This window comes from Neomonachus schauinslandi, chromosome 12 (genome assembly GCF_002201575.2).
Source record: "Neomonachus schauinslandi chromosome 12, ASM220157v2, whole genome shotgun sequence".
Classification (NCBI taxonomy): Eukaryota; Metazoa; Chordata; class Mammalia; order Carnivora; family Phocidae; genus Neomonachus; species Neomonachus schauinslandi.
In genome coordinates, this window is record NC_058414.1 from 64,012,160 (window position 1) to 64,027,487 (window position 15,328).

General features: G+C 34.4%; 1 protein-coding gene across 1 annotated transcript in view; it reads right to left on the reverse strand.

Moving 5' to 3' along the window:
• Positions 1-15,328, reverse strand: part of DPY19L2 (dpy-19 like 2) — a 91,476-nt gene that overhangs the window by 64,743 nt on the left and 11,405 nt on the right. The window contains exons 5-7 of the mRNA XM_021699335.1: positions 8,644-8,764; positions 5,749-5,842; positions 655-712 (exon numbers count right to left, since the gene is read on the reverse strand). Coding sequence (XP_021555010.1) covers positions 655-712; positions 5,749-5,842; positions 8,644-8,764 — 273 coding nt within the window. The remainder of the gene's footprint in view (positions 1-654; positions 713-5,748; positions 5,843-8,643; positions 8,765-15,328) is intronic.

The window sequence follows — 15,328 nt, forward strand, 5'->3', positions numbered from 1 at the left end:
TACATCTCAGCATCGAACAGAATCTGGCACAGGTTACATACTCAGTATACTGTTGAATGAATCTAACATATTCTAAATAAGTTTCTATGAACTCTTTGTAGGTGGACTATATCCCATTGGACTGAGTTAGTAAATTTCTATTTTGAATTCAGCATTTTGTGTAATTGAAAAGGCAGCATGATGTAATAGAAGGAAGCAAGGTTTTGGAGCCAGACAGATGGAAAATGGGAAGCCCAGTTTCATCAGTTATTGAATGTGGAATCTTGTATAAGTAACGTAACAACTATAAATTTCAATTTCATATCTTCTACTGTGAGGATAATAACTACCTTCCATAAAAGTGTCATGGGAGTAAATGAGATAATGTTTATATAAAGTGCCTGAACTCAATAAGTACAGTATTTCCTTTTTCAAAAAAACAGAGTTTTTGGATTTTCTACAAAATATAGGTACACTAAAAATCAGGCAAGATATTTCACATCATAAATTCTAATTATGTAAAATGTGGATAGACATGATTAAAATATGAATATTAACATGATAAAATATTGCAAAGTCCTAAATAACATGCAAATTATATATTGTTTTGATGAATATACTTCCTTGTTCCTATACAGCCCCTCTATCTTAAAAACTATTTTCTAGAAAACAAACCTCTCCATGGTTGAAAAAGTAGCATAATACTGTAATTAGACCTCCAAGTTGAGTCCCACTGTTAAAAAAAAAAGAGTATACATTAATAATTCATAAAAATATAGTGAGTTTTTTACAAAATTATCTTAGAATTTAAAGTCATATTTAAAATGCTATAGTACTAAACCCCATACAAAATAATGCAAAAATTTCAAAAGTATGCATGTAAGGTTTTAATCTTGAATGTACAAGTATACAAAATATACATACAAAGTAATCTGAATTTTATAATTTGTTGTATTTAAAATATTTTCTAAATAAAACATATAAGATGTGAATGTAAAAATTTTTAACAGGCAGGCCAGGACTTCAAAGTCTATATTGCATTCTCTGAATTTTCTGGAGGCCAGTTTTTTATTGAAATTGGATTTCAGTGACTGAGAGACAAAGACAAGAGCCCAGCAGTTTCACTTAACAGTGACTTTGAACTGTCTAAATTACTGCAAACATTCTTTGATTCAGTCCCAAAGAAACCACCATGCAGAATACAAAACTCAGATCCTGAATGGCTGATGATCATCAAAGATTAAGAACCATTTCCTGGGGCGCCTGGGTGGCTCAGTCATCAAGCGTCTGCCTTCGGCTCAGGTCATGATCCCAGGGTCCTGGGATGGAGCCCCACATCGGGCTTTCTGCTCAGCGGGGAGCCTGCTTCTCCCTCTCCCACTCCCCCTGCTTGTGTTCCCTCTCTCACTGTGTTTCTCTCTGTCAAATAAATAAATAAAATCTTTAAAAAAAAAAAAAAAAAGAACCATTTCTTAAAGTTGCCTTTTCTTTGTAAGTTTTCATCACTGTATCCACAGCTTCACACTTGGAAGACAATAAATATCACATGAATGATGGAAGAACAGATGGAATGAGCTCAAAACAAGCAAAGCTAATGGGAAGTGATTTACCATTAATAGATTTTCACTAAAGAAAATTCAAAGGATGTCTCTAAAAAGAAAGAAATTGCGAGGAGGAAGGTGTGAGAAGCAGAACAAATGCAGCCTACAGAACGTAGGATCATGTGGATATAAATCTAAGCAAGAATTGACAATACAAAAAAAAAAAGAATTGACAATATAAACAGCAATAATAGTGCCTGCTGTGGAGGGTAATAGAGGCACTAAACTATGATAGTAATTATAAGATGTGAGGGGCTGTTTTGAAGCAAAGTGTCCTAAAATTCTTTGTACTGATCAGAAGAAGGGGAAAGATCTCAATTAATTTTGGACTTGATAAAGTCAGATATGCAGGTTACCATTTTATCATTAACCACCAAAAGAAGAGAAATGGAAAATTCCTATTCTTCCTTCCAAGTTAACACCAACAGGGGAGAGCGGCCAGGGTAAGAAATAAAAAATTTACCCCCAATTCCTATTTCTTTTGTTTCTCATATGCCATCACTTCCAATCTCCTCACAGTTTTGGCAACACTTTTATAGCCAACATTTTTTATATCTACATATCCTTCTCAAAGACTGGAGCCTAATAATGTATTTGATATTACAGAACTGTGTAACCAATTTAGAGAAGACCATCACCTCCTGAGGAGCTCTCCCAGTGAAAAATACAAATTTAAAAAAAATTTAGTCTTGTGTAACATTTTCCATATTAAAGAAGCATAATAGGAGCTAATTTCAAAAATAGAACATTTTAAAGCCTGCCAACATAATCTAAAAGTAATTTTCCCTCAAAATACTGATGAGTTTATATTTTCCTATAAGGCATAAATAAAAAAGTACATAAAATTTTCTAGTTCCTAGAACAATTATAAAGTGAACATACTTGTAACTAAAAGCATAATATCATTGGAACAGAAAACTGATCATCACACTCTGGGTCCCCACTTGATACCCCTTCAGACAGCCACTATCCTGATTTTTGTGATTATTAACATAACCACATCTATACACATATCAATAGTATGATTTAATCCGTTCTTAAACTTTACACAAATGGAAGTTGCATCTTTTAAGTTTGTGCTTACCTTCATTCATTCAACACTATATTTGTAAGATTTGTCCATGTTGATGTATGTAGCTATAGCTCATTCATTCTCAATATTGTATAGTATTCCACTGTATTAATGAACTGTAATGTGTACATTTCTCTGTTGTTAGACATTTGAGTTGTTTTCAGTTTGCAGCTATTACAAACAATACTGTTATATTCTTGTACATACCTCCTGGTGTACATGTACAAAATTTCTTAGGCATATGTATACAAACATATTTTTATATATATTAGTATAATTGGCACACAATGTTACATTAGCTTCAGGTATACAACATAACGATTCAACATCTATACTCACAAGTGTAGCTACCACCTGTCACCACACAACGCTATTACAATGCCATTGACTATATTCCCTATGCTGTACCTTTCCACCCTGTGACTTATTCATTCCATAACTGGACACCTGTATCCCCACCCCCCTTCCCCAGTGGCAACCACCAAGTTTGTTCCCTGTATGTATATACTTTATAATGGAATTGTGGAGTTAGAAGGTATCTACACCTTCAACTCTACTAAATTATGCACAGTTTTTCCAAAATAATTTTACTAATTTATATGTCCATCTGCCATGGTTAAAAGTTTCTTTTGCCAATCTAGTAGATGTGAAATAGTATGTCATGGTTTAAATTTGTATTTTTCTGATAACTAATGATGTTGGTCAACTTCACATATGTTTATTGGTAATTTGGAATTCTGGTATATATTTGATCATGAATATTTTGTGCAGTTTTCTATTGGGCTGTCTTCTTAGTCTTTGTCTACCCTCTAGAATATACATTCCATGAGGACAGAGATTGTATTCCTGGCACCTAGAGTAGTGCTTCTGGTCACAGTAAGCATTCAATAAATTAGTTAAATCATCAAATTAATGATTGTAATGTCTGGATACTATGTTTGGTATATGCTTTGCAGTATCTTTTCCCAGTCTGTGGCTTATCATTTTATTGTATAATATCTTGAGGAACTTAAATTCTTCCCATCAAATTTATTAGTTTTCTTCTTCATGGCAAAACTTTTCTTAAGTTTAAAAGAAATCTTTTCTTATCCCAAGTTACTGATATTCTTCTATATAACATTTTAAGCATTTTATAACTTTGTCTTTCATATTTTGTAATCTAACTTGAATTTAATTTTCATATAGTTCCAACTTCTCTTTGTTCCTTATGATCTTCCAATTATTCCAGCACCATTTATTGAGAAGATGGTCCTTACCTACTGATGTACAATATCCACTCTATCATACATCAAGTGTCTTTAAATGGGACAAGTGTTTCTGAGACCTGCTTTATTCCACTGATCTACTTGCCTATCCCTATGCGACAATCACATTGCCTTATTTATATCGGTTTTATAATACAGAAATGATTAGTAAAGCAAGTCCTCCTATCTTGTTCAAGAATGTCTCCACTATTTTAGGCCCTGTGCATTTCTGAACAATTTTAAAATCAGTTTACCAAGGCAAACAAAATTGGCAATGTACTGAATCTATAAATCAACTGGAATAACTCTCAACTTTTTAATTTTGTCTTCTAATCCATGATTTATTTATATTTATTTAGATATCCACTTTAGATTTCCCAAAAGTCTCTAAAAAAGTTCTACAATTTTCCCAAAGAGGTCATACATATTTTTTATCAAATATTTATCAAAAATTTCATGCTTTCAATGCTTTTCTAAATGGCATCCTTTTAAAAAACAAAGTATAGATTTACAATGTCTGCATATTAATTTTTGTATTCAGTAACATTATAAATTTTATTATTTTAATACTTTACCCATAGATTCTTTTGGATTTTCTACATAAAATCATGTGATCTGCTTTAAGGACAGACACTTGTTTCTTTTTTCCAAGTTTTCCAATCTTTATACTTACTACTACTTTTTCTTGACTTACTGTGCTGGATAGGATACCTGGTACAATGTTGCAAATGTCACAATTTTTTATTGGTACTATGCTAGTATTTTTAAGCTGAAAATTTCCTAAAACAAGAAGTGTATATATATTAATCTCTACATAGACATAAACCCTATGAAAACCCAATATGAACTCAATACTTACTGAAAGATTAGATCTAGATTTTTAACTTTAAATGTTGTGCAGTTCAAGAATAACATTATAAAGAAAGCTGATGATCAGTTAGGAATATATTCTGCTGTAAGAAACAAAACCTAACAAAAGTGACTTAAATAACATGGATGTTTATTATGTCATTCAACAAGAAAATGAAAGGTAAGTGTCTGTTGGCATTGGTTCAGCAGCACAAGGACGTTAGGGCAGACTTATGCTATGTTTATAGCCTTTCCTTCAGGGTCACAAGATGACTGCAGCAGCTCCAGGTATCACATTTGAGTTTAAAAGCAGGAGACAGAGAAGGGACAGCTGAAATCTATCCTTTTATGAGAAAGACAAATGCTTTCCTAGGTGTAAACAAGACTGATTTCACCATATTTTTCACTGAAAAAAACTAGCTCATATGGATATCCCAAGAAGCAATGGAGAGTGGGAAGCAAAATACATAATTGTCGTAATTAACTTCAACCTATCACCTGAGATTGGACACACTGCTACCCCAAACCAAATTGTGGTACTATTAACAAGAAAGATAGGCTATCAAATGTAAGTGTCTGCTACAGTGATACATGTTTTCTTTTACTTATTTCTTAATTTCACATTTACAGACACTAAAATTAGAAATAACCTGCCACTAATGCCAACCAAAGATTCCTGTTATAGTAATTTTACATATTGTCTAGAAGTATTCTCATTAAAAACTTCAAGGAATTTTAATTAGTTTTTTAAAAAAAATCCCCACAAGGATAAAAGAGAGGCCTTTAAGATATTTTATTTATTTTTTATTTTTTTGGCTTTTAAGATATTTTAGTGACAGCTCTAGTTTCTGGTTGCGCGATACCAGCTAAGTTTCTGAAAAAAATAAATTTATAAAATTCCATATTAATCAATTAATCTCATAATTATCCTTTTCATTTAATCAGAAAATGTCAGCCAGTCCTCATAAGCCCACTGAGAGATCTTTTAATACAGTAATCTTACCTCAGGTATGCACCATATATGAAGAACAATCCCATCATTACTCCATTTAAAATAAAAATCACAGCAACATAAAAGCAAGCAGGGTCTCCCAATCCTTTAAAAAAAAACAGATTATTCAGTATTTAATGAATAAATGACTATAAAGCAATTGGGCATAATTATCTCAGTGCTTTATAATCAAGGGTTCATGAACTTGCTGAAAACATTCACTGTTCAGATTGCTGCTCTATTTAAGAGTTACAGAAGTACTTTCCCTTTACTTGAGGTATTATTATACTGTAATGATTAGCTGGTGCTTCACTTTGTCTAGGTGATGCTGCTATTGTTCATTATCTACAACTCTCTGTGGAGAGTCACCGCATACATTACAGGAGAAAACCCACTGCATTATTTTTTCCTTTGCTAGGCTCTAGGATGAGTAAGATATGGCCCCTGACCTCAAGCAGCACCTTTAGTCCATATGAGATGACCTAGTTCCTTGATCCATTATTATGTATAAAAAAACCCTTAATTCTTAATATATCCCATGTATAAACAATGTGTGTGTGTGTGTGTGTGTGTAAACACACATATAGTCTATTAGGTGCTATACAATGATCACACAGAATTCTCAGAACGGATCTATGAGATTAGTTAGTAAGAAAATACTCTTACTACTGACTGAGATAACAGAACACAGAAAACTTAAATAGCTTGCCAAAAGTTATTTAGGTATAACTGATGGAGCTAAGATCTGAAGCCTGGCTTTTCTGATTCCTTCTACTTCTCTGACCATTCCTTTTCAGTCTGCTGTAATAACCTCCTCCATTACACACCACACCTCTTCACTGTTGGATCACCTTAGGTTCTGTCATTGGCCCTCTTCTTTTCTCAATCTGCATATTCTCCTTAAGGAAATTTTTTTTTAATATTTTCACTTATTTTATTTAAATTCAATTAGTTAACACATAGTGTATCATTAGTTTCAGATGTAGAGTTCAGTAATTCATCAGTTGCATGTAACACCCAGTGTTTATTACATTATGTGCCCTCATTAATGTCCATCACCCAGGTACCCTATCCCTCCCACCTCCCCTCCAGCAACCCTCAGTTTCCTATGGTTACGAGTCTCTTATGGTTGTTTTGTCTCCCTCTCTGATTTTGTCTTATTTTATTATTCCCTCCCTTCCCCTCTGATCCTGTTTTGTTTCTTAAATTCTACATATGAGTGAAACCATATGATAATTGTCTTTCTCTGATTGACTTATTTCGCTCAGCATAATACCCTCCAGTTTCATCCATGTTGATGTAAATGGTAAGATTTCATCCTTTTTGGTAGCTGGGTAATATTCCATTGTATATATATATATATACCAGATCTTCTTTATCCATTCATCTGTTGATGGACATCTGGGCTCTTTCCATAGTTTGGCTATTGTGGACATTGCTGCTATAAACATTGCGGTGCAGGTGCCCCTTTGGATCACAACGTTTGGATCCTTTGGGTAAATACCCACTAGTGCAATTGCTGGGTTGTAGGGTAGCTCTACTTTTAACTTCTTGAGGACCATCCATACTGTCTTCCAGAGTGGCTGTACCAGCTTGCATTCTCACCAGCAGCATAAGAGGGTTCCCCTTTCTCCACATCCTCACCAACATCTGTCGTTTCCTGTCTTGTTAATTTTAGCCAGTCTCCACAGTGTAGGGATAGAGGGAACATACCTCAATATCATTAAAGCCATATACGAAAAGCTTCCCACAGCAAATATCATTCTCAATGGGTAAAAACTGAGAGCTTTTCCTCTAAGGTCAGGAACACGATAGGGATGTCCACTCCCACCCCTGCTGTTCAACATAGTACTAGAAGTCCTAGCCTTAGCAATCAGACAACAGAAGAAATAAAGGACATCCAAATTGGCAAAGAAGAAGTAAAACTCTCTCTCTTCGCAGATGACATGATACTTTATGTGGAAAACCCAAAAGACTCCACCCCAAAATTGCTAGGTCTCATACAGGAATCCTTAAGGAAATTCTTATACTTCCAAGGCTCCAATGATCATCTGTATACAGATGACTCCAAGTTTATATTAGACCAGAACTTTCTTCTTCCTATATATGTCCAGGCAGGTAGCCACTTGACACTTCCACTTTGAGGTCTCCCAGGTACTTCAAACTACTGTAGCAATTCAAACCTGCTACTTTTAAAACGTTTTTACCATTCAAAGAAACTCAATTACTTAAGCCAGAAACCGGTGTTACATGACTTCACTCTCCTTCCCCTCTCCCATCAATCCATTACCAAATCTTGTCAATTCTGCTTCCAAAATCTCCCAGATATCTGCATTTTCCAGTTATCTGTCCTGCAATCAGCTGCTGAGAGAATAACAGTCTCCTCTCTGGCATCACTGAACCCACTTTTGTCCTTTACTAGTATCTTTTCCATATAACTGGCAAAATAATGTTTTTAAAATGTTAACTTGCTAAAATTCTTCAATGAGTAAAGTATAAAATCCTTAGCCAGCAAGTGGTCTTTTGTTTTCTGACTCTTGCTTACATTCCCAGCATCATTTCACACCATTTTTCTCTCTTTCTCTCTCTGCACCCAGAAGTCTAGCCTTCTTTCAGTTTTCTCTCGCCTTGGGACTTCTGAATATTCTGGTTCCTATTCTTGAAACACTTCTCCCTTACTCCTAACCTTAGCAATCTCATTTTCTTATTTGTAACACCCATCGCAATTGTAACTACTAATGCTCTTCTTATGTGTAAACTCTGTGAAGGTGAGGTCCGTGACTACCTGGGTCATCTTGATCCCAACAGTAAATACTAACTTATCACTCAGTGACAACTTAATGAATATCATATATGCACATATATACAATTAATGACAACACAGCAACATTTTAGAAAGAAACATGCCTTCACAACTTTGAACTTCATTTAAAGGTTCTACTCTGGTGACATTCCAGCAGGTCTTAGCTTCTAGCCCAAATAAATTCATTATTCCCACAAATGTGCGATACCAGAAGGCTATAATCACCTACAAAGCCAAAAACAAAAAGAGATGATGGAAGAAAAGATCCTATCTTCATAATAATAATTTTTCCAAAATACTATTTTATGATGGTTTCCTTTGACATTATAAACTTTGACAAATTTATTTAAATCATTTCATTTGGAAAACAGTCATTTTAAAATTATATATATATACATACAATAAACTAAATTTGTGTATTACTGATTAGTGCACATCTACAAAAATTTGTTATGATCACCATCTCTGTAGTATATTCTTTGATCAATTCTACATAAAAAACAGTAGCTGTAAAATAAATAAATAGCTTATAATTAAAATATGATGGTGATTAATAGGAAAATACAATGATTTACAGGAATATTTCATAACATTTCATTTATTGAATTTATTTGCTTCACAGTCTAAAAAATATAAAACCAACTACATACGGAATAATAGCTCCTGTGCCCATTAAAACTTTGACCAAGCAGGTTTCATTAACCAATTCTTCCCATTCTGCAAACCACTTTGTGAAGTTTAAAGACAAAGGAAAAGAACAACCATAGAAAACTACAAACAAAATGGTCATGCCTGGGAGATTTTTTTTTAATAATTTATAGATTTGGGAAAAATAAAGCAAAACCATTGGGAAAAGAATAAAAAAATAAAGAGTTCAAAGTGAAAAGTGAAAACCACCCAGAGCTAACTATTTTTAATATTTTGGTGATCATCCTTCCAGTCTCCCCCTTGGTATATAAAAACACATAGCTAGATCCGGTATCCTATAATATTATGTAAGATGTTAACATAATACACATCACCAAACATCATAAACATCTTTCCATATACAAAAAGTATAAATTTATTATTTTATCACTTACTCTTATAAACCTGACCTTATACAAAAAAATTGTAATATATTCTTGTGTATTTATCATCCATGTACAAAAACTTACCACATTAAATGTATGTACTAAATCTAGAATTGTATTCCTTTCTGAGAGATAGTTTGATATAATAAGAAAACACTGCTTTAAAGTCAGAATTGAACACAAATTCTGACTCTGCAAGTTATGGTTTGATATCCTCAAGTAAATCCTTCAACCTCTGAACGTTGGCCACCTCATCTCTAATATGATGTTAATAATAACCACCTTGCAGGAGTGATGAGGGATTAGAGCTTACATGCTGGCATATAGTTAAGCATTAAATGCTTTGCCTTTTCAAAATACATTATTCCAAACTTAACACTTTTAGCTTTGGGTGAGAAATTAATCTCCTTATGAACACAAAAAGTATGGACATTCATTTCAACACTGAAGTAACATATAAGGTTGCAACCATATCTAGATCTTCTCCATATTGTATCTATGCAATGTGAAATAAGACCGAATGATTCCTTGTTGCCTCATCCTTTATGATACTATCTACGTTATCATGATTACTTTTTCATAACATCAAGGAGACTGAAAACTGCTAATTATTCAATATCTTTGAATAAGTAAAAAGAAAAAATTAGCTAATGTCTTAGAGAACATAGTGTTAAAAATTAATGGAACAAGAAACGATTTTACTAAAGTTCTAAAAATAACCCTAAAACTAGTGTAATAAGCTAAATCCTCATCTTATACACACAGAATAAGTCAACATTAACTAAAATTGAAGATTCGAGAAATTGGTTGTCTTCTAAATTTTTGCACTTACACTAGAGTCATACAGATAATCATCAGAGGAAATAAGAACAGAAGAGTGTCTCTGAAGGTAAGCTGGGATATAAAGAAAGCTGGTGCAGAAAACAGCTTCTTTCATCTTAGAACTTAGGTCTATACTATACAATTGTTACTACTAAAAATTACATTGAAAAATACTTACAGAAATAAAAAAGGGGGGAGCACCTGGGTGGCTTAGTCACTTAAGTGTCTGACTTTTGATTTTGGCTCAGGTCATGATCTCAAAGTCGTGAGATCGAGCCTCGTGTCAGGCTCCACACTGGGCATGGAGCCTGCTTAAGATTTTCTCTCTCCTTCTCCCCTTACCCCTCCCTGACCTCTTTTTTCCCTCTCTAAAAAAAAGGAAAAAAAGAAATCTGGGAAGCCCCCAAGTACTTGGAAATTAAACAACATAATACCAAATATCCAATAGATCAAAGAGAAAAATCAATGGGAAATTAGAAAATAACTTGAACAGAACAAAAATGAAAAACAATATATAAATAGTTAAATAATACGAATTTCTGCTTTGGAGAAGATGGAGTAGATGTACTTTCTGCTATTTCTTCTGGGAATTATATAAATCAAACATAAGAAGACTCTGAAAGGTAGAGAGAAGGCAAACTACCTAGGGATCTTAGGACCCAAGGAACAACATGGTGATGAGTTTCCTGGACTTTCCTTTTGCCTCATTTTCTCAGATTTGGAGTTAAAGAGCCTGACAACCAGAAACACCAATGGGTTCAGACACAAAAAAAGACTGACAAAAGCCTGTTCTCTCTAGCTAAAGGACCAGGAAAGTGGCAGCCTAGGAATACATAAAAACTTTATAAACAATAATCTCTCCCCTCACCCAAATACCACAGAAAACAACAATAACAACAACAAAAACCCATATGGTCCCACCAATAAAGGTCAAATTGGGAACTAGACTTCAACCTTCTCTAAGCTTTTAATAAGTCATCTCAACTCACCCACTAAAATGTTGTTAAGAGAAAGCCAAGTAGGACGCTCTCTATCCCCATGGTGTCAGTACAGACCATGTAAGGAGCCTGGACTTCTACCCCAACCAGCAATAAGTCATCCTTTCCCCTTCCCAGTGTGGTAATGTAAGAGAAGGCTTAGTGAGGAGTCAGGGCTTTCATTATCACCCAGGGGTAACAAGGCTATCCACACCATGGTGTCTACAGAGATCAGAGTTGGTCAGAACTCTGATCCCACTCAAAGGTAATGAGGAATACCTCTACCTTGGGGTCAACAGAGGCCAGGAGAGAAACCTGGACTTCGATACCCAACTGGCAATAACAAGATGGCAGACGTCCTCCTTCCTTTGCTGGAGTGATGCCAAAGAAAGCCAGCTAAAACTAAGGTTTAAATAAGATCCAGTTTCATAAAATAATGATCAAATGTCCATCAACGAATGGACATTGATGTCCAATATAATGAAACTCACTCATCATATCAAGAACCATAAGGATCCCAAACTGAATGGAAAAAAATCAAGAGATTCCAAAAATGAGATGACAAAAATATTAGAATAATTGCTCCAATGAGAAATTATGAATGTGCTGGAAACAAAAACCCAGAAAGTCTCAGGAAAGAAACAGAAGATATGAAAGAAACAAAAATTTCAGAACTGAAAAATACAATAACCAAAACTAAAACTCAATGGATGAGCTTAACAGCTGAATGAAGGGATAGAGGAAAATAATCCATGAACTCATAGACAAAGCAACAGAAATTGCTCAATCTGGGCAACAGAGAAAAAAAAGATTTGAAAAAAATAATAATAATAAGGTTCCCTAGGGACCTCTGGGACTATAAGAAAAGATCTAACATTTGTTATCACTGAAGTCTTGGAAAGAGAAAAGAAAGAAAAAACTAAAGCTGAGCAAAACAAAAATAGGATAAAACCAAAGAAATCCACACCAAGACACATCACACTTTTGGAAAACTTTTAAACATCATACTTCTGAACACTTGTGAAAACTAAAAAAATAAATAAATAGATAGCAACAAGGAAGAAAAAAAAATCTTATCTAAAGAAGAAAAACAATTCAACTGACAATAGATTTCTCATCAAAAACCACGAAAGGCCAGAATAAAGTAGCATAATTATCAAATGCTGAAAGAAAAAAACTGTCAACCTAGAATCCTATATCCAGCAAAAAAAAAAAAAAGTCTTCAAGAATTAAAGGGAGTTTTACATGAAGGATGAAACAAAACTAGTAAAGTATGTTGTTAGCAGACTTACCCTAAAAGAATAGCTAAAGAAAATTCTCTAAACAGAAATGAAATTATAAAAGGCATCTTAGAACATAAGGAAGAAATTTAAAAAATGGATAAAATAAACTGCACTTTTCGAGTTTTTTAAAAATAAGTTTGAAGGCTAAAAGAAACATCATAGTACTGTCTGATGTGGTTTTAAATGGATGTAGAAGAAATATTTAAGATGATGATGTTATGAAGGCAGAAGGGTAAAGAGATGTAAAGAGAGGTAAGGTTTCTGCACCTCATTTGAACTAGTAAAATGAGAGCAGGAGTAGACTGTAGTAAGTTATGTATAGGTAATATACATAATATAGTGAGGTCACAGGGCAAATTCCTATTCCCCATATTGGAGACTGACAGGCAAATTGAGAGAATCACAACTTAGTGGAACATAAACCCATGAGCAAAAACCTCCATGGGAAGCAGTTGGAGAGTAGGGAAAAGCTAAACTATAATTGATAAATTGCTGGAGGCATAAGGTAGACAAGTCTGAGAGTCAAAAATTCCAGGGAGACCCCGTAATAGGGGAAATGCCAGCACATTTATGAGTTTTACTTCTAGGAGCTCACCAGGCTCCTACAGCGAATATCAGAGAAAAATCTCCTGCTTTTGGCAAGGGGTAGTAGAAAAAAGACCATTTTGAAATACACCAGAGCACTCTCTTCTTCTTAACAAAGCCTGCCTCAGGAGAAATTATTTTACTAGAGCCTAACGTACTAAGGTTTTATCAGAGCCTAACAGAGAGGGAAGCAGGGAAATACCCAATTTCAGCCCCTTCTAGCCATCCTGTTGCACCTAAGCAGGAGAAAAAACCTGAGAACTTGTGATGTTCACAGCCCAGAGGCACAGGTTCATAAAAGACTGACACCTAGTGAGAGGATTACAGAATACTTTTTTTTTTTTTAAGTTTTTATTTATTTATTTATTTGAGAGAGAATGCATAGAGCATGAGAGCAGGGAGGGTCAGAGGGAGAAGCAGACTCGCTGCTCAGGAGGGAGCCCGATGCGGGACTCGATCCTGGGACTCCACAATCATGACCTGAGCCGAAGGCAGTTGCTTAACCAACTGAGCCACCCAGGTGCCCCCAGAATACTTCTTATCACTACACTACTAAAAGCCTATTTACAGCAGTTCTTATTACTCAGGACATCAGGTCCAGCTATTAAGAAACAATTACAAGGCATACTAAAAGCCAAAAACACAGCTGAAGAAATAGAACAAGCATCAGAAACCAGACATGGTAGGGATGTTGGAATTATCAAATTGGGAATTTAGAACAACTATGATTAATATGTTAAAAATTATAATGGATAAAGTAAATAGCATGTAAGAAAAGATAGGTAATGTAAGCAGAAAGAAAGAAATTCTTAAAAAGTACCAAAAAGAATTGCTAGAGATCAAAAACACTGTAACAGAAATCAAGAATGCCTTTGATTGACTTATTAGTAGACTGGACATAGCTGAAGAAAAATCCCTGAGCCTGAGTTTATTTCAATAGAAACCTCTAAAACTGAAAAGCCAAAATAAAAAAGACAAAACAAAAAAACAACAACAACACAGGGTGCTTGGGTGGCTCACTCGTTAAGCCTCTGCTTTCAGCTCAGGTCATGATCCCAGGGTCCTGGGATCAAGCCCAGGTTCTGGCTCCCTGCTCAGTGGGGAATCTGCTTAGCCCTCTCCCTCTGCCCCTCCCCACCTCATGCTCTCTCTCAAATAAATAAAATCTTTAAAAACAAACAAACAGTAACAACAAAAAACCCCTGGAATATTCAAGAACCATGGGACAATAAAAGGTGTACCATACACATAATGGGAATACCAGAAGGAGAAGGGAGAAAGGAACAGAAGAAATATTTGAAATGACTCAGGAGTCCCTCAAATTGATGTCAGATACCAAACCACAAACCAGGAAGCTCAGAGAACACCAACCAGGATAAATGCCAAAAAATGACACCGAGGCATGTTGTATTCAAACTACAGAAAATCAAAGATAAAGAAAAAATTCTGAAAAAAGCCAGAAAAAAAGACACATTACTTATATGGGAATAAAGATAAGAATTACATCTGACTTTTCCTCAGAAACCATTCAAACAAGAAGAAACTGGGCAGCTATATTTAAAGTGCTGAGAGAAAAAAAACAACTTAGAATTCTGTATCATGTGAAATTATCCTTTAACAGTGAAGGAGAAATAAAGATTTTCTCAAACAAAAATTGAGGGACTTTGTACAAAAGTTCTTTAGAGGGGACAAAAAAAGATATAGATCAGAAACTTACATTTCCATAAAGAAAAAAGAGCATCAAAAAAAGAAAAGTGAAGATAAAAATAGAAACTTTCCTTTTTCTTATTCTTAACTGATCTAACATATAAGCTTTGTTCAAAATAGTAATAGCAACACTGTATTCAACTATGTATAATGATGAATGTGTGTATGCTTGTGTATAGGTGACATGAATGACAGAAAGGATTCAGGGCTTGGGAGGGAGGAATTACAATTATTTTGTTATTATAAGGTACTGACACTACCCAGGAAGTGGTTTAATATTATTTGAAAAAGGTCCTGGATTAGTCATAAATGTATATTATAAACTCCAGGGCAACCAAAAAG